This window comes from Lethenteron reissneri, chromosome 61 (genome assembly GCF_015708825.2).
Source record: "Lethenteron reissneri isolate LAM-NWPU_2019-01 chromosome 61, ASM1570882v1, whole genome shotgun sequence".
Lineage (NCBI taxonomy): Eukaryota > Metazoa > Chordata > Hyperoartia > Petromyzontiformes > Petromyzontidae > Lethenteron > Lethenteron reissneri.
The window spans coordinates 8,170,141-8,190,314 of NC_083839.1; the positions used below are offsets into that span (position 1 = coordinate 8,170,141).

A 20,174-nucleotide genomic window follows, 5' to 3' on the forward strand; every position below is an offset into this window, starting at 1 on the left:
CGTTGCCTAGCAGCAGCACCACCACCCATCACTATCCATCACTGCCCATCACTATCCATCACTGCTCATCACTATCCATCACCGCCAACCACTATCCATCACTGCCCATCAACGCCAAGTTGCCTAGCAGCAGCAGCAGCACCGCCACCACCGCCGCCAGCGCCGCCGGTCCCGGCACGCACCATGGAGTTGCAGGTGGCTGAGCTCTGCAGCTTGAAGACCTTGTGGAGCCCGGTGGCTTCGGCCTGCGCGAGCTTCTCCTCGCTCATCCTGATCGTGAACTTGACGGTGGTGTCTGTGTGGTACTCCTTGTAGTCGGAGATCAGCGGCGGCGTCTTGTCTGTGCCCGTCAGCATGGGCTCCAGCACCGTCTCCTTGTATGCCTGCACGTGGTGGGGGGGGGGGGGAGCAGGGCAGAGGGAGACACAGGGGGCGAGCGGTTGAGCGTGTACAGCGGTAAACAAACGCACCACTCAGGGGGGGCCGCAGCCGTCTCCGCCAACGTGTGACGGCATTGAGTGACCTTACCATTGGAGTTCGCATTACAATGTCAATAGAAGTCAGAGCGCTCTCCTGCTCAAATGAGCATTGATTCAGGCATTGGTGCTCATCTGTTTACAGCCCTGCAAGAGCCAGTGGTGGAAATTGCACATTCCCCTCTGCGGGGGGTGAGTCTATCCATAGGACAAAAACAACTGTTGACTTCCCCACAATGTGGTACCTATGCCCAGGTGTCTGTACCTTTGTGTGTGTGTGCACCTGTGCCTGAGTATATGGGTACCTGCGTCCAGATATGTGTACCTACGTCCAAATGTCCAAGTGTTATCAGAGTGTTTGTACCTGTGTATTGAATGTTCTACACCTATTATATAGGCGTCCGTACTCAAGTTCAGGTGCGTGTCCGAGTATCCCTGCACCGATGTATAAGCATCCCTATACCCTCTTGCCCAGGTGCAATGTACTCGCGTCCCAGGTGTGCGTTACCTGTGTCCAAGTGCGCACAGGAAGCTCCGTGATCTCCACCGTGGTGGAGTCCAGCACGGCCACCTCCCCGCTCATCAGGAACTGGTTGGGCCCCAGTTCATCGATGGTGCCCTTGAAGTTCTTGTACCTGGGACCCTGTCGTTAGCAGACACAAAGCGAGAGATGAAAGTGACGTGGCCAAAAGCAGGGCGGGGTCCTTCTCGATACACCACGGGGCCCACGGGTGCCCGTGGATAACGGTCTCGAGTGCCCGCAGGAAAATGCTTTTTTGTGGCTCTGTGCATGCGGGAGAAAGTGTGGTGGAGACTCACGAATGCGCCGGCGGAGTGTAAGAAAATACACGCAGTGAGTGCTTTTTAAGGCCGGCATGGCACCTTCACCGTGTGTGGGGGTTTGTCCGGCACCATTCTTTCTTACTCACCCACTGGGCAGTACCACTCACTTACTGGGCATTCACTCACTGGGGCAGTACCACTCACTCACTCACCGGGGCAATACCACTCACTTAGTCACTGGGGCAGTATCACTCACTCACTCACCGGGGCAATACCACTCACTTAGTCACTGGGGCAGTATCACTCACTGAGGCAGTACCACTCACTTATTCACTGAGGCAGTACCACTCCTCACTCGCTGGGTGAGCCATTGAGGTGGGACCGAGCGGTTGAGATTTGCTTAAGACAGAGACGAGTGGAAGGAGTGCGTGGGGCTGGGAGGCGGGCTGGTTGATAGAGGAGTGGCCGATCAGAACACTCCGGAGAACAAAGTGAGAGACTCCTTTCCCACTGGCACATTTTTTCTGACCCAGAGCATCCATCGCCTGCGACTTCAGTCAGTCCCAACTCAAACACACTGCGTCCCCCCCGTCACCTACGTGCGCGTCAGCAGCACGGCTCAGGTTCGGCAGTCTCACAACGCCGGTGGTCTCACAACACCGGTGGCCTCACAACGCCGGTGGTCTCACAACGCCGGTGGTCTCACAACACCGGTGGCCTCACAACGCCGGTGGTCTCACAATGCCGGCGGTCTCACATCGCTGGTAGTTTTACAAGCCACCGCTGACTGGGCGGTGGCCCCGGCGCAGCTCGGTTGCGCCGGTGAGAGAAAAGAAGAAACAAACACGCCGTCCTCACCATGAGCAGGGGTTCCTCCCCGTCGAGCATGCGCCGGATGTTGTTGACGATCTCCCGCGTGTCGTAGTTGAGGATCCTCGAGGCCCAGCCCGTGCCGATGCCGTCGGCGCCGTTCACCAGCACCAGCGGGATGATGGGGCAATACCACTCGGGCTCCACGCGCTGGTTGTCATCCCACAGGAAGCGCAGCAGGTTGTCGTCCACGGCCGGGTACAGCATGCGTGCCAGCGGGCTGTGGGGGGGGCGGCAGGAGAACCGGTGGCGGAAGCGGCGGCGGTTACGATGTAGCCAACCGCGATAATCGGAGGTGTGGGGAAATGACAACATAACTAAACACAAAAAGCAGTTGTAAAGAAATTATTTTCAATATAGATAATCTAAAAGTGCATAGCTCCAGTGGCTTCCTAATATCGGAAGGAAGAGCATTCCAGACGGCCGCGGAGGCGCATCTGAAAGCGCACGATGCAGCGACCGTCTTTGTTCGATGGCCAGCCAAAAGCCGCTGCAGCTGCGAGGATGACCGGAGTTCGCGTGATTGGTTTATGCTCCTTGACGCTTGTAACACACGCCGAATGTGTCACACACAAGACTCAACAGATCCAGGAGCTATTGGTCAAGTAAAATTTTGTTGAGCCAGATCTTATTCTTTCGTACGGCTGATGTACCACGCACGGCAACCACAATTTCACATTCAGGTGATCAATCCAGACGACCGCATAAGAAGCAGCAAAGTAGTGAATCGCTGTGATGTCTCTTTCAAAATTTGTGGATTGGGGCGTCGCGTAGGTACACGTTGTACGGTCCCCGTTCTGGATGACCACAGTCCCACACTACTTGAGAGTTTTTAATTTTGTCATGGTTTGTGCAGTGGATGCGGTTTAGGGTGGACCATGAGCTTCGTAAATCCAATTGAGTAAACTTATAACGCAAATTACACACAACACATACAAGTGTCAGACATACAACACATACAGAGGGAGTGGTGGGAGTAGAGACAGAGAGAGGCAAGAGAAGGAGTGGCGAGAGTGAGAGGCAGGAGTGTAAGCAATGAGAATGGAGAGAGAGGGGCAGCAGAGGGAGTGGTGAGAGTAGAGAGAGGAAATGGTGGGAGTGGAGAGGCAGACAATGATGAGAGTGGAGAGAGAGGGAATGGTGGCAGTGGAGAGAGAGAGAGTGGTGGAAGCAGAGAAGGAGGCAGGAGTGGAAGTGGTGAGAGTGAAGAGAGAGGCAGCAGAGGGAGGAGTGGTGGGAGTGGAGGAGACGTTGGCAGGAGAGGGCGGGGAGAGCGCTGACGGCCGTGGCGGTCACCTGAGCATGGTGAAGATGTAACGGGGGCTGGCGGCGTCCTTGCCACCGTGGAGACGAGTGCCGAACTGCCCGATGGGCTGCAGCAGGTTCACGTTGTTGCTGCCCACGAAGTTTTGCGCCAGGTTGATGATGGTCATCATCAGCGATTGCTGCCAAAGACGACAAAACGCGGAGGGGGAGAACAACGTCGGCCCACGTCAGATGGCGGTGAAACGGCCAAGCGAGCGCCCGCCTCTGCTGGCAGCCGCCGGAGGGAATGTTTGCAATTTCACGTTCCTGTAACCAAGAATCTGCAAAGGCTGTTCCGTTTTTTATTTTAAATGAGGATTTTATGAAACAACAACATAGGCCCGTAACAACGCTTTAGGTCAGGGGTCCCCGACCCCCGGGCCGCGGACCCGTACAGGTCCGTGGCCTGTTAGGAACCGGGCCACACAGCAGCAGGAGGTGAGAGCGGTGAGTCCGCACGTGGCCCACCCCCATTGTTTTATTATTCACCACTTCCGTCCGCGCCTCTTTCCCGCACTGCACACTCGTCTCAGTCACAGTGTTGGTGAGCCCACAAGCTCTAACCCCTATTAGCGACAATGAATAAAAAACAAACGTCGCTGGTGAGCTTCTTTGAAAAGGGGGAAAGACCCAATGATAAACCACCCCCCCCGGTCCGTGAAAAAATTGTCTTCAATGAAACCGGTCCCTGGTGCCAAAAAGGTTGGGGACCGCTGCTTTTTAGGTGACAGAAAAACCAGACAAACTGGGGGACCCTCAGACCCGACACGACCAGTCGATATAAGACGGGGAAATTTAACCGCGGGTGTCGGGGGTGCTAGACATCTATCGCCTCTTTCACACAAAGGAATCGCGTCGGGGAGCCAATGTGCTTTCATCTGGGGGAGGGAAGGGGTGGTAAGGGAAGAAGGGAGAGGTAGTCCCAGACCTGCAGGGGAAACAAGAGTCGGGGGTGTGACAGGAGGAGGAGGGAGGAGCGGGGCAGGGGGAGGTTGTTCCGCCTTTAATGTGTCTCCCACGGCTCACCTCTCCGTGGTGGTAAGCCGACATCTCGGCCACAGAGCCGGCGAGCTGCGCCACCTTCACCTCGCGCTTGTCGTTGCGCTTGAAGCAGGTGAAGAGGACCTTCCTCTGCCCGGGCTTCAACCCTGCACGGGGTGGAGATGGGGGTCGGGGTAGAGGCACACCATGAAAACAAAACTACTTGGAACTAAACTATTATTAAACTTACCAGGTTAGGCCCCCTGAGCTTTGGTAGCTCTTTTTCAGAAGCGACTTGGCTATCACTCACGAAAGTCGTGGCCGAGACAGGAAAGGGTGGGGCCTAAACAGGAAGGGCGGATCTTCAATCGGTTCAACTCCCCTTGTTGATTTAAGGCAATAGGACTACAATTAAATACGCGGTGCACATGCAGCGACAGGCCAACTGGTGCCAGTGTGCGTGCGAGTGTGGACCACGTTGGCACAGTAGGGGGCACAGGTGGTGCATCAGCCAGTCATCTCAGTCAGTCAATCCATGGCACCTGGGTCGGTCCCGTGACCTCCTGGCAGCGGGCGTTCGACACACAGAGCCTTAAAGTGCACCTAGCCTGGCACAAGCGCCGTGGTGATGTCACCGCCACTTAGTGGCGATTGTTGTTGTAGACCAAGGTGCCACCCCACGCCCCCACCCGCTGAAGGCCCAGAGCCACGCACCGTCAACCAGCGAAGGGATGGAGCGCTCGTTGTCGGAGTTGGAGAAGAGGATGAGCTCCTTGTTGATGAAGTCGTTGTAGGTCAGGTACTTGGTCTCCTTGCCGTACAGGAATTGCTGCACGACATGGTCACGCGGCGGGGATCGTTCTCAAATGAATGCCCCCCAGACACCCGGAGTTCCGTCGCTTTAAACAATATCCTTGGTTTCCCTCCAAAACTAAATGACAGTTTTATGCCAATTCGTTAATTCTTAAAATGGTAACATTTCACCTGCATTTGCATTTCACATCGTATATATCTGTGTCTGTTGGCATACAAGAACAACAGTAACCCTCTGAACAAAATAAGAATAGGTTTTCCCCTTTGTGGCAATACAACACGAGGTGTTAAGATGTTCAATCACCAAGAGACATTTAGTAAGGAATCAAGTACTGCATGAACCACACGTACCGGTGTTGAACATGCAAACAAACATGCTCTGATAATGTGTCCTGGCATAGCGCCGGCTGCTGGCTGAAAAGGGGATCTGCGGCGTACGGCAGTTCTGACGTCAGCAGGCCAGGAGAGACACGAGAGGGGGGATCTCGAGGAAAGGTCACAGAAGGGGCCCACCAGGAACCCGCTGGTAGGTTCCAGAACGGGGACGTGGCCGGGGCGGAGCGAGGCCACGTTGACAGCGTAAGAGGGGCCCCTGTGGGGACCTCGGGGCTGTTGTTGGAGTGGGATCCCCGTCGTGCTGCTCAAGTCCATCGTCAGCGTCCTTCTCGTCGTCGTCACCGTCCTTCTCGTCATCTTCACCGTCCTTCTCGTCGTCGTCACCGTCCTTCTCGTCGTCGTCACCGTCCTTCTCGTCATCTTCACCGTCCTTCTCGTCGTCGTCACCGTCCTTCTCGTGGTCGTCACCGTCCTTCTCGTCGTCGTCACCGTCCTTCTCGTCATCTTCACCGTCCTTCTCGTCGTCGTCACCGTCCTTCTCGTCGTCGTCACCGTCCTTCTCGTCATCTTCACCGTCCTTCTCGTCGTCGTCACCGTCCTTCTCGTCGTCGTCACCGTCCTTCTCGTCGTCGTCACCGTCCTTCTCGTGGTCGTCACCGTCCTTCTCGTCGTCGTCACCGTCCTTCTCGTCATCTTCACCGTCCTTCTCGTCGTCGTCACCGTCCTTCTCGTCGTCTTCACCGTCCTTCTCGTCATCTTCACCGTCCTTCTCGTCGTCGTCACCGTCCTTCTCGTCGTCGTCACCGTCCTTCTCGTGGTCGTCACCGTCCTTCTCGTCGTCGTCACCGTCCTTCTCGTCGTCGTCACCGTCCTTCTCGTGGTCGTCACCGTCCTTCTCGTCGTCGTCACCGTCCTTCTCGTCATCTTCACCGTCCTTCTCGTCGTCGTCACCGTCCTTCTCGTCATCTTCACCGTCCTTCTCGTCGTCGTCACCGTCCTTCTCGTCGTCGTCACCGTCCTTCTCGTCGTCGTCAGCGTCCTTCTCGTCGTCGTCACCGTCCTTCTCGTCGTCGTCACCGTCCTTCTCGTCGTCGTCACCGTCCTTCTCGTCATCTTCACCGTCCTTCTCGTCGTCTTCACCGTCCTTCTCGTCGTCGTCACCGTCCTTCTCGTCGTCTTCACCGTCCTTCTCGTCGTCGTCACCGTCCTTCTCGTCGTCTTCAGCGTCCTTCTCGTCGTCTTCAGCGTCCTTCTCGTCGTCTTCACCGTCCTTCTCGTCGTCGTCACCGTCCTTCTCGTCGTCTTCAGCGTCCTTCTCGTCGTCGTCTCCATCTTTACCATCTCGGGGCGCCGCCAGTCAGACAGCCCACCAACTGTTCTAACTAAGTAGCGTCGCCGACAATAGACGGACTAAATATTAAATGCGTTAACCCCGATGGTGCTCGTTACTAAATAAGTGCCTCCAGGTTTCATCATCTCCGAGTTAGTCACTACATATGAATTGTCTTTGAAACTGATTGGCCTACACCAAAGCCTTCTTTAGGGCCTAGTCTCACCAGTGCCAGACCAGAGAAAGCCAAATCGTCACCTTGTATCCGTTTAATGTTTCAGTAACTTAATTTTGTAAAAATTCTGTGACCAGTCGAAAAATAATCTGCCTGAGCTGACTTTGCACTGCATGGAATTAAATATTTAACTGTGATTTGACAACTATTTGGGTCTGTGAAACATTTTCAAAAAAAATGTTGTTGTCCAAAGCAACACAGCTCGCTCTTGTGCTGATTCTGCCTGGCTTCGTCGCTGTACTCCATTTAATAATCCGCTTCTTATTCTTTTGTAATTCTGTTGTTGACCCAGGTCATCACTCTCATCCCGGTATCTCGAGTTCTCAGCCCTGGCTGTTCAACAAGATCAACCTGAGAAAATTGACACGAACATTCGCCCGTCCCCACCTCGGGCAGCCCGTGCAACCGCCTCTGCCTGCGATCCTCCATCCAGTTGGTGAGCCACTCTTTACGGTCGTCGACTTTCTTCTTGCTGAACGCCTACGGTGGTGGGGGGGGGGGGGGGCAAGTGGGGAACAAAAAGAGCCAAGACAGCGAATCACGGCGGAGTGCCATTCCGGCGGTTAAGTTCAAGAGGTCACCACAGCCAAGAGCGTCGACCAGTCCCCATCCATCTATGTCCATGCGTACCAGGGTGGCCTGCTGCCCCCCGCCGCCCCCATCCCGCACTCCCCTCATGAGCATGCGTGGAGTTTTCTCCGGGTGCTCCGGTTTCCTCCCCACGCGCATAAACACAATCGCCCAAAAACATCTTCAGATAAAACACCTAATGTCGCACTGAGTCCTGGGACTCCGTGTGCCTCTCCTGGACAGATTATTTTTGATAATCATTTTAATTTTTGACGCCTCCACACCTCGCCATTGCTTCCTTCCTTCTGCCAAATCCCAGAGTTATAAAGTGGACAGCTATCTCTAAGAGTTCAAGAAATTAACTGGTGAGGGTGAGGGTGCCTGCTGCATGGTGGTGCACAAGTAAATTATTACAAAAAACTTTACACATTCATCAACAATACTTAAAAAAAGAAAATGTATGAAAGAGGCAACGTTTTGGGTAATACCCCTTTTTCATAGCACGTAAATGTATGGCCATTTTTCCCGAAACATGATATACGTGTTGAGTTATCAACGATACAAGAGCTGCCCACCATCACTGTTTTCTGGTATTATAAATTTGAATTGTACTTCAAGGATCGCTCTTACCAACTAGTAAGCGAGCGAGCAAGCGAGCGAGGGGAGAGCGAGTGAGCAAAATTAGGAGCTAATGAGTAGGAGAGAGTGTGCGGGCGAGTGAGTGAATGAGTTAACGAGGGAGCAAGCGAGTGTGTGAGCGTTCGTGTGAGTAAGTGAACAAATCAGTGGGTGAGTGATCGAGTAGATAGGCACATAAAAAAGTGAGCAAGCAAGTGGATAAGGAAGCTAATAAGTGGGCGAGCAGGTGAGTGAATGAGCAAGCGTCCGAGCTAGCGAGTGAGCGAGCGAGCAGCCGAGTGAGGGTCGCACCAGAGTGATGGCGTTGTCATCCTCGGTGCCGATGTAGCGGAAGGGGATGCGGTGCCGCTCCATCTCCGCAAAATATTCCTTCGCCTCCTTCGCCGTGCTCGTGCCCAGACCTGGCGGGGGGGGGGGGCACAATGGTGGTTTATAATGGCCGTTGCCACAATGATACTGAGAGCCAGAACCGCGCATTCACCGCTTGCTGCAGAGGCTCACGGTTCGAACCTGGAAGTCCGACCTGGTTAATACTGCGGGTGCATTATCAGTGAGATATGAAGCGCCGTCTACTTCGCTGCTGACATGATAGATCTGGTGTTTTTTTCTCCACAAAGAATACGCCATTGTGTGCCAGCATCACAGTCCAATTTGGCCAAAATCCGAACAAAAAAATCACAAAATGCTTAATTGTGAAACACTCAGATTCGTTACCCTCTCCTGTGAATGTTTGGCAGGACCCTCCTGAAAGTTGTTTGAGAGTTCTTCCTGGGTAAACAAGCATCTTAAGTACATCTCTTATAGTCAGCTCAAGCCGCCTGTAAATCACACAACTTCTGTCTGTGTGGGGACCCCCCAACTCTCAATCCCTCCCCTCTCCCCACCGCCCCGTCGAAGCAACACGCCGCAACTCACGTCTACTCGCTCCGTCCTTCTCTCTTCTCCCTCTCATTCCTCCCCTCTCATCATCATCCATCCCAGATATCTTGGCTCGGTCATTCCACCTTCCCCTCCTACTCGCCTTCCTGCACCCACACGCTGCTCCTTCACTCTCCCTGCTGCTCATCTTGAGCCGTGCCCTTCTCCTCTTTGTCCGTCTTGGGGAATTCCTTCCCGGCCTCCTTTTCCTTCCCCATTCGTTTCGTTCTCTATTTCCCCATGCATTGTCACACCCCTGACTCTTTCTGCACATTTCCACGCGTGGTGTGTCACGTTTAAAACATTATACACATTTCGATTTAAAGCTTTCGTGACTGCAGGGATTCATCTTCTTGGTTCTTTCGGTAAAGTCACGTAGAAGGGAAGTAATAAAATAATAAAAATAAAACATAATAAAACAATTCTCACGACGTTTCGGCCACAACGCAAGCAGCCGTCCTCAGGGGAAAACCAGGTCCGTTGAGGCGACAGAGTCTGAATGAAACAGCACACGAGCTTGGAGCATATATATAAGCTGGGCGCATTGACAAAGGAATTTGCATATCAAAAGGAATTTAGCATATTTATGGGAAATGCAGGAATGTGATTAGTACTGCATATGCATGTGCATTATGCAGGATTAACAGCATCAAAGGGAGCTGCAGTTACTGCTGCTGCAGCAGTTGCTGCTGCTGCAGTTTCTGCTGCTGCTGCAGTTGCTGCTGCACTTGCTGCTGCTGCTGCACTTGCTGCTGCTGCACTTGCTGCTGCTGCTGCACTTGCTGCTGCTGCTGCACTTGCTGCTGCTGCTGCACTTGCTGCTGCTGCTGCAGTTGCTGCCTTATCCATTTTAATAGAATAATACATAGTGTTATATTAAAATGGATAAGGCAGCAACTGCAGCAGCAGCAGCAAGTGCAGCAGCAGCAGCAAGTGCAGCAGCAGCAGCAAGTGCAGCAGCAGCAGCAAGTGCAGCAGCAGCAAGTGCAGCAGCAGCAGCAAGTGCAGCAGCAGCAGCAACTGCAGCAGCAGCAGCAACTGCAGCAGCAGCAGAAACTGCAGCAGCAGCAACTGCTGCAGCAGCAGTAACTGCAGCTCCCTTTGATGCTGTTAATCCTGCATAATGCACATGCATATGCAGTACTAATCACATTCCTGCATTTCCCATAAATATGCTAAATTCCTTTTGATATGCAAATTCCTTTGTCAATGCGCCCAGCTTATATAAATGCTCCAAGCTCGTGTGCTGTTTCATTCAGACTCTGTCGCCTCGACGGACCTGGTTTTCACCTGAGGACGGCTGCTTGCGTTGTGGCCGAAACGTCGTGAGAATTGTTTTATTATGTTTTATTTTTATTATTTTATTACTTCCCTTCTACGTGACTTTACCGAAAGAACCAAGAAGACATTATACACAGTAAAACTCTCCATTATTCGCGCTAATCACGGGGAGGACGGCCGCGGATAATTCAAAATCAAGGATAATCCAAAATTATTTTCCGCCTGATCTCCAAGAGAAACCACGAATATAGGTAGAAATTATGTTTAAGTGTCTCTGCCACCACACAGTTTCGTAAATTAAACTCAAACCGAAGCACAACTAATGATTTTGATTGTTACTCTTTCAATTTAGAATGAATCCTCATGATCGATCGATGCGCGTGCTCAGTGATAACACTTTCCTGCTCCTGCATAGAAGACTTGGTCCACCAAGTGGACAGAGCCACGCCAATAAACATCAATCAAACTCCGCACACTGTTGTAAACATATGCAACTATTGTTTCGTAGAGGCGATCACGCGGATTTCGGTTTAACCGTAGAAACAAATTTGTTCGGTTTAAGCACGTGACTTGTAATAAACATTTACAAGAATAACAAAGTAGAACTTTAAGATTCTAAATTTGGTGCTTAGTGGAAAATCCACGAGTTATTAATTTACATAAAAATCTCAGGTACGCGGATAATCCACAAATGGGATAAACCGCACACGCGGATAATCGAGAGTCCGACTGTATATAATGCCTAATAATGTACACAGCGTGAGAACGAGTCTAGCGGGGTGGCAGCGAGGCCTTCAGACCTTTGTAGTACTTCACTCTCCAGGTCTTGTTGAGCTCCGAGCCCTTCTTCCACTCCTCAAACTCGGGCAGGCTGTAGAAGGGCAGCTCCTGCTTGTTTTTGGACACCTGCGTTTCAGGGGGGGGGGGGGGGCGGTGGGGAAGGAGAGGTGGCGGTGGGAGACCGAGCGAACGAGTGGGGCCGGGTGGCTCGGTCAATTCACAAAGGTCTGATGATTATTATTGTTGTTGTTTAACCCTCGCCCATTCCGAGATGTCTGCAAGTTGCAGGGTGTGGGTGTACCCGTTCACCGATGAATGTTGGAACGCGCGAGCGGTTCGGCGTTAAATTTATTTAGAGAGGTGTAGTAGCGCAGTTTTTCAAAGACACTGTACTCACCGCAGAGAACTGTAAAGACACAACTGCACTCTACGATAGCTGGCACCAAACTGTGCCCCAAACGCCTTCCCGCATGGCCTTGTGGAAGCCTCGGTGCCAATTAAGTTATTTTATTTCAGTTTGTCTTCCAATTTTATTCCCATGATGTACTCTACATCATGATGTATGGAAACGGAAGAAAAAGGGTTAATAGTCCTTTTACTCAGTCCCGCGCCAACTTCGTGTGTCTATGCCTATGTGCCTTTGCATGTGTGTATGTGCGAACGACTGTGTGTGACTGTTCCTGCGTGTGCATCTACGTGTGCCTGTGTGCCTCTGTTTGCAGGTGAAGAACCACATCTGGCTTTTTATAAGCTGCCTGTTATAAATGTTGATTTACGTTTCTATAAAATGTGACTGAAGGCGCTTTGAGCTGCCAAGGCATTGAAGCGAGTGCCCCGAACGCGCGCAAATATTACAAGGACAACAATAACCCACGCGTCCACGCGATCACTTCCCAACTTGTTTTAACGTGACACAAACGTCGCGCACCCACCTACCTTGACCAGCGGCGTGATGAACTCCTCCAGGAAGTGATGCTTGAGCAGCGAGGGCCAGTTGTGATGGATGAAGTTGATGAGGAGCCCCTTGATGTGGGAGCCGTCCTGGTCCTAGATGGCGAAAAAAAAAAAGGCCGTCTGCCTCTGCGCTAACGAGCCAAGAGCGACTTCCTGCTCACACGGAGCATCTTCTGTTCACACCCCAGTCAGCGGGTGAAGGGGGGGGAAATTCCACGTTCCTGTGACGGAGGCGAGTCTAACCACAGGCTAACCGCTGTCGACTTCCCCACAAAGTGATACCTATTCTATCGACCCCAGGGACGAAGATGGGCTAAGTCAACCTCCCTCAAGCCAGGAATTGAACTCGTGACCTTTCGAACGCGAGCCACTCACTCTGCCGATGAGACACCCGGCCGGGTAAAGAGTTCAAACTCTTCAACTCTTCAGTTTCAACTTTGAACCTCTCTAGCGTTTCGACGTTGGGCCGAGTGTCCGCCGAGTGTAACCGGCGAGCGCCCGACCCCTGGTGGCAGCTCACCTGATCGGTCATGATCATGAGCTTGCCGTAGCGGAGCGAGCGCAGGGACTCGGCGTCCTCGTAGCTCTTCTTGTACTGCAGGCCCATGATCTTGATGATGCTGTTGATCTCCTGGTTCTCCATGATCTGAGAAAAAAAAAACGAGAGATACTGCCGTCACTTGGTGGACACGTCTCCCCGTCTCAAAGAAAATTGTGCGCACGTTGGTTGGCGGTCAACGTTCGAAATGAGGACCGCGACTCTCAAAAGCGCCCCACCCCTGTGATACGTGGATCAAAACAAATCATTCGAGACGCCGGTGTATGGCAGCAAGAGAAATTTAAGAAAATGTCGTCGCGAGAGGTCAAATGTTTTGACGCAACGGTCCTTCGCTGACGACGCGTGACGAATGAATGAACGAGGTCACGGGCAAAGGTCTCGTGGGAACAAACACAAGAGATTCCCAGCGTAGAAGGTAAATCACAGGAGGAGAGACAGAGAGAGACGAGAGAACTGAGAGTGTTTACAACGGAGTGGACCAGTCTCTGGAGCGAGAGTTCCATGGGAACGAGCGATCAAGCAGAACCTGTTTGTGCGACGCTTCGCGGACGTTGAGCATCTTGCCGCGCAGGGGGAAGACTCCGTAGCGGTCGCGCCCAACCACACTCAGCCCCGACACGGCCAGAGTCTTGGCCGAGTCGCCCTCCGTCAGGATGAGCGTGCAGCTCTGGGAGTTGCGCCCTCCTGCACAACGACGACCGCAGACGCGCGTACGTTTACACACACACGCACGTATGGACATTTGCACTCACGTACAGACATTCACACACGCGCGCACATATTCACGCAAGCATGCACAGACATTTTCACACACACTTACACGTATGGACATTCACGGGGAGAACGTGCAAACTCCAAATATACAGCAGGCGTCAGGGTCGGGTTTGAACCCACGACCTCCCGTATACCAGGCGAGGTAGTGAACATCTCACCACCGTGGGTGCCCCGGGACCGGCTCAGAAACCACTCTCGGCTGACACAAAGAGGTTTGGGGGGGTAAGCGGTGAGGGGGTGTACACTCGCCGGCATCGTTGGCGTCATCCAGTTTGGGGATGCCCCGCAGCTTGGAGTGCTTCACCGAGGAGCACTTCTTGTTCAGCTGAGTCTGAGCCTTGAACTTCACCCAGTTCAGGATGCTCTCCACTATGCCGCAGTTGGTGGCCTGCGTGGAAGACGACGCGAGAACGGCGGCAGCGGTGAGCAAATAGAAGAGGATGCCCTCATTGTCTACGGACCCCTATCAGACAACCCGTCTATCCATCTGCCACTGTTGTTCTGAGACCTATTTAGAAGTCGGCCTACCTCCAGATAACAATGATTTCTAGCTCTGAGTAAGAGCAGTAGCAGAGAGAAAGTGATGCGACAGCCAACTAATGTGTCCCCTTTGGCGACCACTTGGTGAGGGCAGAGGTGGAACAGACAAAGATCCCCCTTCAATTTAACACGTAGGCTTTACAGACTTAACAGACAGACTTACAGACTTAACAGACGATTGGAGAAAGTGCTGTTAGCGAGTAGCACATTACGACGGCTAGCAGAGCACACGAGGAGGTGGGGTGGTCAGCAACATGCCCGACCGCCCCAAGTAGCGATGTTTACACATCGCACCAGGTACTCATCCGGAGCACAGCGTGCTAACCATTACACCATCACCCCCCACAGGGGCAGCACAAGAAAGACAAAGACCCCCCATATAGTTTGAACAGACTTTTGGGGCAAGTGCTGTTAGCGAGCACCTATAGAGGCCGGTACAGCACACCAAGGGGTGAGTGGCCAACACCATGCCCAGACCGCCTTTGTCTCCCTAGTGGCAATGTTTACACACCGCACCAGGTACTCATTTGAGATAATCGTCACTGGTGTTGGCTGTGAGCGGGAATCAAACTCGGGCTGCCGAGTTCGTAGGGCAGCGCTAACCGCTGCACTACCGCTCCCATGGGGTAGCACACACACACACAAGCACAAACGGGCGCACGCGTGCGAGTGAGCGAGCGAGCCGGGCTCACCGCCTTGGTGAACTTCTCCGAGAGTTGGCACGTCGAGCCAAAACGCTTGTGCTGCAGCGTCATGTTCTCCTTGGTCTGGGAGTCGAAGGTCGGGTTCTCCACCAGGCAGTTCACAAAAAGCCAGATGTGGTTCTTAACCTGCACACAGAGGCACGCAGGCACACGGAGATGCACACGCAGGAACAAAGCCACACACAGCCATTCACATATACTCGGCTAACAACAAAAGTGGATATAGTTTGGCAAAAAAATATAAAATATCTAAATCGAATGTCAATCTTTTACGCCATTCACACATAGACACAGGCACCTAGGCATAGACACATGCAGTCGCAAAGGCAGAGGCACACGAGCATAGGTGCACACGAACAGTCAAAAGGGCATACATGCACGCAGGTGCACAGAGACACTCAAATGCACAAAGGCACACACACACAGGCATATATACACACGGGAAAACGCACGCGAACAGGCACACGTACAAACAATCACACACACACGTTATACACAGTCAAACACAGAGGCATGCGCTGGCTCACGCACACACATGGGAGGTAGCCACTGCCGCTCCACATTCAGCGGCGTGCCATTTTCTTTGCCATCATCCAGAACAAACTAAACTAAACTATCTTGATTTGAAGCTTTCGTGACTGCAGGAATCCACTCTTTGGTTCTTTCGGTAAAGTCACGTAGGTAGAAATAAAAGAAAAGCAATCGTCATCAGGTGGGACAACGACAGCAAATAAAAACTGCTGAAGTAAATACGATCGAAACGTCGTGATTTATTTTCTTTTATTTCTACCTACGTGACTTTACCGAAAGAACTTAAGAGTATAAACTAAACTATTAAACTATTTTTTATTTTACCAGGTAAGGCCGACTGAGCTATGAAGCTTTTTTTCAGAAGCGACCTGGCTATCACCAATGACAGCTCAACGAAGTGGCTTATCACATGGAAATTTACAGCAGTCAAATACTAACTAAATGTGGAGGGAAAAACCGGAGGACCCGGAGAAAAATACATGCAACTAGGGGGAGAGAGAGAGACACGCAAACTCCAAATGTACAGCAGGCGTCAGGGTGGGGAACAGACCCACAACCTCCTCCATACCAGGAGAGGTAGTTAACATCTCGCCACCGCGGCAAACAAAAAACAAGAAGAGTAGGTGAACCCTCGTGTGCAGGTGGGAGGTGGGAGCGGGATGGAAGTGGGGTGGAAGCAGGGTGAGAGCCGGGTGGGAGCGGCGTGGGAGCAGGGTGGGAGCGGAGTGGGAGCGGAGTGGGAGCGGGGTGGGAGCGGGGTAGGGGCGGGGTGGGAACGGGGTGGGAGCGGGGTGGGAACGGGGTGGGAGCGGAGTGGAAGCGGCGTGGGAGCGGCGTGGGGGCGGCGTAGGAGCGGGGTGGAAGCAGGGTGGGAGCAGGGTGGAAGCAGGGTGGGAGCCGGGTGGGAGCGGGGTGGAAGCAGGGTGGGAGCCGGGTGGGAGCGGGGTGGGAGCGGCGTGGGAGCGGGGTGGGAGCGGCGTGGAAGCAGGGTGGGAGCCGGGTGGGAGCGGGGTGGGAGCGGCGTGGGAGCGGCGTGGGAGTGGGGTGGGAGCGGCGTGGGAGCGGCGTGGGAGCGGGGTGGGAGCAGGGTGGGAGCAGAGTGGGAGTGGGGTGGGAGCGGCGTGGGAGCGGCGTGGGAGTGGGGTGGGAGTGGGGTGGAAGCGGGGTGGGAGCAGGGTGGGAGCGGCGTGGGAGCGGGGTGGGAGCAGGGTGGAAGCGAGGTGGGAGCGGCGTGCTCACCTGGAAGGGCTTCACAAGCACCCCGGCCTTGTTCTTTTTCTTGACGACCTCGATGAGTTTGGCGACAACCTGGTCGGCCACGTAGTCGACGTGGCGGCCGCCCTGATGTGGGGAGGGGGGGGGAACGGCAGCAGCAGGGGTGGGGGGGAGGAGGAGGAGACAACATAGTACGGGCGATAAGTTTAAATTAATCTGCTTTGTTACACGGATGGTCCAATTTAGCCATTATGCGAATGATGTCAGACCGAGCCCCAAGTTGCCCAGATATTTACAACGGAAGATCCGCAGTGCTGCGTGAGCACAGCAACAACAGCAGCAGCAACAACAACAAAAACATCGACATTGCAGAGGGTACTGAAGGGATATTGCACAACCAATAAACGAGGAATTAACGGTCGGATACGAAACACATGAATCGAAAAAAAACTGTGCAAATATAATACGAGAGCAAGAGGCGCCAGTCAAAAGTTAGGTACAGGTGCAAGTAGGCCACGGCACACTTGGGCAAGTTTGCAGGTGCTAATTCTATTGGTGGTTGTGCTAATGCTGGTGGTGATGATGGTAGAGTGAATGATGCAGGAGGTAATGGCACTAGTAATGTTGGTGGTGTTTGTGAAAGAGTTTGTTTAACACGGAGGCTTTCACATGATGTATCGATAGAGTTGTCACGGTGGTGATACGTAGCACTGGCGGTGACAGTAGTGTTCATGAAGGAGGTACCAATGATGGCGACGATGGTAATATGGATGGTACCGTTCACAAAGGAGGTGGCAATAGCGGTCGTCAAGCTGGCCAGTGGCAATACTGCTGGTAGAGGCCACGTTCACGAAGGGAGCGGTCACAGTTGTGGTCACAGGGGTAGAGGTGACGCTTGTGGTAATACTGACGACGGTCATTCGCATCTGCAGTGGCGGTGATGGTGGCGGTGATGGTAACGGTGATGGTGCCAGTGGTGGCGGTGGTTGCGGAGTCACCGCGCGTAGCTTCGCTGTACCTTGGTGGTGGCGATGCTGTTGACGAAGCTGACTTGCTGGAAGCCCTTGTCGCTAGCGGTAAGACAAACCTCCCAGCGCTCGCCCACCACCTCGTGCACCACCTTGAGCATGTTGCCCGTCTCGTCCACCTTGTCCTTCAGGTACAGGTCCACGTAGCTGCGGAAGCCGGTCACCTGCACGCTCGCACCAAAGGTGGTCATTTATTGCCGAGTCGACATGGGGAGAAGGCCCAGGACCGATAATCCGCCACTCGTGTCGGTGCCGCGAGCGAGACTCGAACTCGGCTCGCCGGGTTCGTGGCTCGGTGCGCGAACCACCGCACCGCCGCCACGCCCCTTCCACCACCACCCTCAACACCGAACAACAACGTGAATTTACACCCAACTGAACGTGCTCACAGCTGATAAAGAGTGCAAACCACAGGTGCTTCACACACCCAGCTGTGATTAGCCGAGTGAAGTCACACTCAGACGTGCCTACATTCACAGCGCTGGCCGTTAAACACGTAAAAAAAAATGCATGGTGTGCAACGTTTACATTTCACACACACAGCGATGTTTTATTTAAAATATATATTTGAAATGACTCATAACTTAAATGCGATGTTGCATTTCACTCACACTGCGTAAAAATTAAGAGGGTGAGTTTTACTCCAAAGACCTAAAACGCTTCTCTCCAGCACAAGTGAGATACCCAACACTGCTCACAACACAAAGATCCCCCTTATAGCCTGTAACAGACTGTTGGGGCAAATGCTGTTAGCGAGTGGCGTCTACGAAGGCCGGCACGGCACTCGACGGGGTTGGTGACCAGCACTATGCCGGCCCTGATGCCTTTGTCTCCCTCGTGACGAGGTTTACTACACACCGTGCCGGGTACTCGTGGATGAGGCGACGTAGGGGAGGCCCAGGATCAACACACACAGAGCGAGTGTTCACACACAACGAGTGACCCTTGCCCAAGTGCTCAGAGCCCAGCAGTGCTCACACGAAGATAGAGATAAGTGCTCACAACCCATCGCAGGGACGCGCGCACACCCTCAGCTGCCAGCGACACAAGCTGTTGTACGCTGCAAGAGAAAGACATACGTTGGCGCTCAAATCGATGGACGGCACTTGTGCGGTGTAACGAGAAGACGGCATCACTAACGGGGAGGTGGAAATCACCTTTCGGCCGATTTGCCAGGAGGGGAAATGCTAAATTGGCAGAAACAAGGCGGCCGGATTGGCTAGGGGTCAATTTGGTCTGAAAAGGAAATGTATCCACCCCTTGGGTTCATGTGAAACTTGGCCGACAACAAAAGTGGATTTAGTTTGGCAAAAAAATCGAAAATTTCTAAATCGAATGTCAATCTTTTACGCTGCTTTACAGTATAAACACTCAGAATGACGGGCTAATGATGAGCAGAAATGGAATTTAAACAAACTCTTGTTCAACAAAAATAACGAATTCCCGTAACTGTTTTACTTGAGGACCGATTCGTTGGCGTTTCCCCCAAATACTGCCACAGTTCTCTGATGGAGTTTCGAGACATGGGCAGATAGACAGACCGGTCTCTGATGATGCCTGTAGATAATACGAGTCAGACAAGTCTCTGATGGGCTCTATAGACAATGACACACTGACAGACAGAGCAGACTTATCAATTGCTTGGAGAACAAGGGATCAACGATGTGGATCCAGGTCCGTCAATCATCGGTGTGGTTTAGGAGCGCCCCCCAAAACCCCCCCACCCCACCCCAAGCCCCCGAAGCCGCCCCCCCCCCCCCCCCCCCAGCTCCCCGTTGTCGTGTAAACTCACGGGCAGCTTCTTGCCATTGAGGAACACCTTGACGCCCTTGCACGAGCCGGCGATGTCGTAGGCACGGCGCGTCATCAGCGCCACGATGTCCTTGTCCAGGCTGCTCATGCCGAACTTGTCAAGGTCGGGCTGGAAGGTCACGCACGTGAAGTCGCTGCCGTCGAAATAGCGGATCTTGGAGTCGCTCGACTTGCCCATGTTCTCGGTCCACGTCTGAGTGAAGGAATCGCGCCAACCGACAGAGGAGTCATTAGGCAACGAGAGAAAGACCCTTCTCCAACGGGGTCTCTAGACAACGACAGCCTGACACGTCTCTCATCATCAACATCAATACCTTAGACCAGGGGTGGCTAACCTGGAACAGATCAAGAGCCAAGGGTGTATATTTATTGACAGTTTTGGGCACAGCACGGGAGACGATCATTATTCTGTGCTGTGACAGCGCGTTCTACGTTATGCCCCTTCGATAGAGCTGCGTGCGGTGGATTAAAGAGCCTCACGTGGTGGATTAAAGAGCCACACGTGGTGGATTAAAGAGCCGCACTTTAGACCCTACCAGTGACAGCAAAAACTAAAATGCACAAATATTTACGCCTCACTTGAATATTAACACGCAAGTACAAATGGACCCACGCCAGGCCATGCCAAAAGAGAAACAGCTGCACAGGCAATTCACTTCTCATGCGAAGTGCGTGCGCTAGCCAACGCGAGAACACAGACCCCCAACCAACACCAAGACTGGCACTGAGAGGCAGCAGAG

General features: G+C 53.1%; 1 protein-coding gene across 1 annotated transcript in view; it reads right to left on the reverse strand.

The window, feature by feature from the left end:
• LOC133358317 (DNA topoisomerase 2-beta-like) overlaps positions 1-20,174 on the reverse strand; it is a 49,226-nt gene that overhangs the window by 16,332 nt on the left and 12,720 nt on the right. Inside the window, exons 7-23 of the mRNA XM_061576576.1 lie at positions 19,415-19,627; positions 17,613-17,786; positions 16,619-16,720; positions 14,837-14,974; positions 13,854-13,992; positions 13,357-13,514; positions 12,792-12,917; positions 12,254-12,364; positions 11,338-11,443; positions 8,630-8,739; positions 7,517-7,609; positions 5,130-5,244; positions 4,461-4,582; positions 3,426-3,574; positions 2,118-2,349; positions 985-1,119; positions 183-383 (exon numbers count right to left, since the gene is read on the reverse strand). Coding sequence (XP_061432560.1) covers positions 183-383; positions 985-1,119; positions 2,118-2,349; positions 3,426-3,574; positions 4,461-4,582; positions 5,130-5,244; positions 7,517-7,609; positions 8,630-8,739; positions 11,338-11,443; positions 12,254-12,364; positions 12,792-12,917; positions 13,357-13,514; positions 13,854-13,992; positions 14,837-14,974; positions 16,619-16,720; positions 17,613-17,786; positions 19,415-19,627 — 2,424 coding nt within the window. The remainder of the gene's footprint in view (positions 1-182; positions 384-984; positions 1,120-2,117; positions 2,350-3,425; positions 3,575-4,460; positions 4,583-5,129; positions 5,245-7,516; positions 7,610-8,629; positions 8,740-11,337; positions 11,444-12,253; positions 12,365-12,791; positions 12,918-13,356; positions 13,515-13,853; positions 13,993-14,836; positions 14,975-16,618; positions 16,721-17,612; positions 17,787-19,414; positions 19,628-20,174) is intronic.